This window comes from Procambarus clarkii, chromosome 33 (assembly GCF_040958095.1).
Source record: "Procambarus clarkii isolate CNS0578487 chromosome 33, FALCON_Pclarkii_2.0, whole genome shotgun sequence".
In the NCBI taxonomy this organism is placed as follows: Eukaryota; Metazoa; Arthropoda; class Malacostraca; order Decapoda; family Cambaridae; genus Procambarus; species Procambarus clarkii.
This window is the reverse complement of record NC_091182.1, coordinates 11021017-11026068: the sequence shown is the minus strand read 5'-3', so window position 1 is coordinate 11026068 and position 5052 is coordinate 11021017. Positions and strand designations below refer to the sequence as shown.

The window sequence follows — 5052 nt, the reverse complement described above, 5'->3', positions numbered from 1 at the left end:
ATTAACCTCTGTTGTACTTAATTGATCCAGACTGGTTGAATTATTTTACTGAAATAAAATTACACAAGCATCTAACGGCAGAGCTGTTCCCGATCCCCAAAATGGTTAATTGAACTTTGAGAAATAGTAGACGTGTCAACCCTGATGACCTATGACCGCCGGTCACTCCGCCTTACAACTTAGATCTGATTCGTGACGTCACTGATGGTGACTTAAACTCAATAATTAGAATACTCTTGATATTGTACCCATTACTATTATACAATACAATTTTAATACAAAATGAATAAAGGCTAATTTCTCTAAATTACTGAATACTATAGGATGGTTCATTATACAAAACTATGAACAAAGATGCCCGCCATTTGTGACTCAGACCTGCTAATCCCCAGGGGAATGTGCGTTGAGAGGTCAGGTCCCTACCCGAACTTCTGGAACCTTCTGGAATAATTCTTACAACAGCCTAGTTTGTTACATATGCACACAACTAATAAGTCAATATTGACTTATTAAATTTGCGAGGACGGGTTGTAGTTGCCCATGACGTAGACTCCCGGAGGCAGTCGAGCGCCAGATTCAACAAGCGGAAGTTACCACCATTTTTCTTTTCACTATTACTGCACAATTACAAATGCATTTCTTTTGTGTTTTTTCTGGCAAATCCTATGTATATTGAACACGTTTACAATATTCAGACAGTAGAACATCCGTACTGTTCAAAGAAACTGTGTTACATATATCACAAATGTGGCCACAAACATTGTTCATATTTTCTATATTTAATGTTCAATTATATACGTTTTCAACTTATTTACACACTGTACACTGTCACAGACTATATACATTCTCTACCAACACACACTTAGAACTGCAGAAGTTTGTGATAATCAGTGAAGCAGTCAATGGGGCACAAGGGTAACTTTGTACTCAACGCACCAAGTGCAGATGGATCTTCGCTTCTGTTCCCTACGTTGCGTGTTCTTGCAAACAACGCAGACACATTTACCTTTTTCCCGTGTGCCGGTGCATGGCATATAACCAAGCTTGTGTACAGGCAGAATTTTCTTACCCATTAGTCTGTCAGGAACTGTGTGAGGCATTGTTGCTGGCACCCCCACACATCACAACAGTTCCCTCCAACCATACTTCACGAGTAGTTGTGACGTTAGCGCAACACTGAATGTACGGATAAATGGTCTATCCGTAGTCCGTATATCCGTATATTAATTTCACAAGATACATGTTAAAACAGTTCAGCACTGCAACGTCAATGAGGTGGAAATAAAATGTCTTCTTTCACTTCACATATTTTTGCACGCACTTGACTGCACCAACCATCATGGCACATTTATATACTAAGCACATATTTACATTGTGGTTAATGACCCAATCAGGTTTATTCATTGGCAACTTTGTTGCAAAGTTAACTTTGCCACTCTCCAACATGGCACCAGTGTGAATAGTTATCAACATATTCACCTCGTGTCTGTCCCTCCAGCGCACTGATAACATTTGATCACACATTCGCAGCTGGCATTTACCCACTGCAATGTCAATGCCAAACACTGGCATTTTCCTCCTGTGGGTCTTGACAGTGCCACATACGCCTGTGGTGTGGTCAAGGAGGATTCTGGTCAGCAAGAGGCTGGTATAGTAGTTGTCAGTGTACAGGATATGCCCTTTGTTCAGCATTGGATCCATGAGTGTTTTCACGACATTGTCTGAGAACCCGTGTGGATCTTGACTTGGTATGTCAAAGTATGTACTTGAATGCAATATCATGTCCATGACAATACCAGTTTCGCAGTCACATGGCACGAAGAACTATAGTCCAAACGTGTGCTATTTTGATGGAATGTACTGCTTGAACGCCAGTCGTCCCATGTCCCAAGAGGACTAGCAATTCACCTACCACGACATCCTGTGCTGGTACAAAATAGTCACGGAATTTTCCTCTCAAATCACTAAATACCTAAATACCGACGCGTCTTTCCACAGTCTGTCGTGTCTGTCTTCATTAACATTGTTCTCAAAGTGCAGGCCCCTAAGAAGCCGCAGGAACCTATCACGTGACGTGACATGTACCTGTTGAACATGGGAGATGGAACAAGGCAGTAGTGTAAAGTGCGACTAGAGCGACGCGCGCCACCTGCCCAGGTGGCACTCATGAGTGCCATCTGGGCAGGAGTGGCACGTCGCTCTAGTCGCAGCGCGTCGCTCTAGTCACAGGGGGTTTTTGGGGGGATTTTCCCGGAAGTTTGGCGCGTTTCAGACGCGTATAAGCGTCTGGTGTTATGGTATGTGGTCAGGAACGAGGGGGAGTCATGTTGTTGGATGCCAGGTGGTGCGCGTCGCTCTAGTCGCAGCACGTCGCTCTAGTCACAGGGGGTTTTTGGGGGGAATTTCCCGGAAGTTTGGCGGTCTTGAGTGATGGGTGAGCAGGTGTATCGCATCGCTCTAGTCGCAGCGCGTCGCTCTAGTCACAAAGGGTTTGGGGTGAATTTCCGGGTAAGAAAATACAAGGATAAGAGTGGAATATGAGGAAGGAGTAAATGAATATGTATGTGTGTGTTTGTCATAGACTTAAACCTGTGTGATGATAATAGTTTGATGATCGTGAGTAGAGGTTGAGGGGATCCAAAATAGTGGATATGTTGTTTGGGGAGGGGGAGGGGGGAGGGAGAGGAGAACCCCCATACCTGAGAGGAACGCCTGGACGTCCATTAGCTTCCCCCTACAGGAAGTCGTAAGTGTGAGAGGAGGGTAAGAGAGAGAGAGCAGCGGCCTCCTGTGGAAGTGACCCATTTACCTTAAAGGGTTTTCGTTGTCTTAAGACCAGACTTGGAGCTGTTCATCCCGCCACGGTTCCCCATACACTGCGATTCCAGGTAAGGAGGGGAGCGAGGTCATACTCCTGCCGACAGACCCGCACCTGTCAGCCATCAATCACTTCTCATTTGACCCGGGGCATTTCACTCCCCTCACACACAAACGCCCCGTTAGTTCCCTGCGAGACTTCATCCGCTACAAACACACTCACCATACAGCTCCATGTCATGGAAAGGCGAAGCTCTACAGCCTGCATGAAATGCGGAGTGTTTTATATTCCATCAGCAAATCAACTGTGTCGGCTGCAATGCGCAAGCTGTGAAAAACCGCCCCTAGGACATTACGACATCAAATGCAAGCGATGTCAGCAGATTTTCTGTGATAACCGTGAGTGTTATTCTTATTTAATATTCCACAGTTCATTTTATGGCATCCACAGGTGGAATATCGCGTGTGTAAACTACTATAGTGTGAGAATATTTACTCATTCGGGCTATTACATTCCACACAGTTAAATATGTTCTTTCGAATTTCAGTTTACAAAACCGTGAAGTGTCCTTATTGCTCACCTGCCCCGCGAGGAGGTCATCGCCGGAATGAAACTTCACATAAACGTAGGTAGCATATAAAAATATACTTCTCGTATCTGTATTTCATCCACTTGCAAGCTAACACACATGCATAATAAACATATTTTTCCCCATTCACCCGTGCGGAATATCATTTGTTCCATTTCAGGTTATAATCCATACCTTAATCGACGGAGGGAACAGATCGACGTCATCGAGCCTATACCCCATTCCTCACACACTGAGCTAAGGAGAGCAGATCTCACTCGCGGGCAGTCACAGCCCCTTCATCAAGGTCAGCCACGCTGCCAGATGGGGGGCTACGAGACCATATCTCATCCTGTTAACACAATGTTACGGATTCATACCCACTCACCTGCTCAATCCCCTTCACCAGGACATAAGTAAGTTAATACTGTCTTATTTCAGTCTATTTCCTAAACATATTAATTCCCACTAGTCTGTTCCCTCACCTCATAATATATATATATATATGCTTTCTAGAGATAATATGTTTTTCTTTTTTTTACAGACGACACACCGCTGTGCATAGATTTGGCATCCAGCAGCGCTGAGAGCAGTGGCTGTTAGAGTGACACAGCAGAGTTGACTTTACCCACATCCGGCTCTCACAGGGAGGGGAGGGCTCGTTCATGCGCTCACTCAACCCCCCGTTCCTCCCCCAGCCCCATACCCCAATCAATCAGCGACAGCAGCAGCAGCAACAGCATCAGCAGCAACAGCATCAGCAGCAGCAGCAGCAGCAGCAGCAGTGGTGAGAACCGTACCATTATCATCACAGACAGTGACTCAGACGACAGCTCAGCAGACCGTGACCTTGACTCGCAAGCGTCTGTCAATTCTGTCTTGTTAGCACCGTCTGGCGTAATAGCTGACCAGGCACTCTCCCCCATTCATCTCGGAGGGGGATTATCGCCACCCCCCACCCCTCCCAGCCCTCTCCCATCACCACCTCGCTCTCCCTCTCCTCCACCGGCCCTAGAAATTCAACCTCAGCTGCTGGATCGAATTGATAACTATAACGGCAGTTATGTCCGGCTTTCATTCTCCATACCAGAACATGTTAACACCTCCCCGGGACTCTATCTGAGAACATACAGGGATTTTTTCATTAATGAGATACGCGCCCTTTTCTCTCCACAACACCCTTTCCTCCTAATTTACCCAGACGTCACTCTAATTGTGCGAAATTTAAATGTACAACAAGACGGGGAGGATAATCTATTGGATCCTATAAATAACGACGGCTTTCCCATACGAGGTGAGGGGCGAAGAATTACTCTCGAGGAAGTAGAAACTCTTATCGATTTTTGGGCTGACGAATTGACCGGGAAAATATCACAGTACCTGGAAGCGAGGGAAGGGTCCAATGTCTTGGTTGAGCGGCTCACCGGGTTTTACATTAACTGTGGTCAGATTGAACATCCGATAAGATTAGGCTCGCATGTAGACTATCCGGAAGGCTTGCGGGGGAAAAAATTGGTTTTCAATCCAGAGGGAGAGGCTGATATTTGCCTTATGCAGTGTGTTGCTGCTTATAAATGTTTAGCTAAGGGGATGCGACTAGGTAATATCCGCGCTAGATCTGTGAATGCTAGTTGGTGTCTCAGACACATGAAATGGCCAGCAGATG

The 5052-nt window shown here is 45.7% G+C and overlaps 1 protein-coding gene across 1 annotated transcript; it reads right to left on the bottom strand.

Moving 5' to 3' along the window:
- Positions 1-1296: 1296 nt before the first annotated feature.
- On the bottom strand, positions 1297-1788 carry LOC123753594 (piggyBac transposable element-derived protein 4-like). The gene has a single exon (XM_045735564.1). The coding sequence runs from the start codon at positions 1786-1788 to the stop codon at positions 1297-1299; it is 492 nt and encodes a 163-aa protein (XP_045591520.1).
- Between the last annotated feature and the right edge of the window lie 3264 nt (positions 1789-5052).

Coding starts and splice junctions, on each gene's coding strand:
- LOC123753594 (XM_045735564.1), bottom strand. CDS start 1,788: ATGGACATGATATTGCATTCAAGTACATACTTTGACATACCAAGTCAA.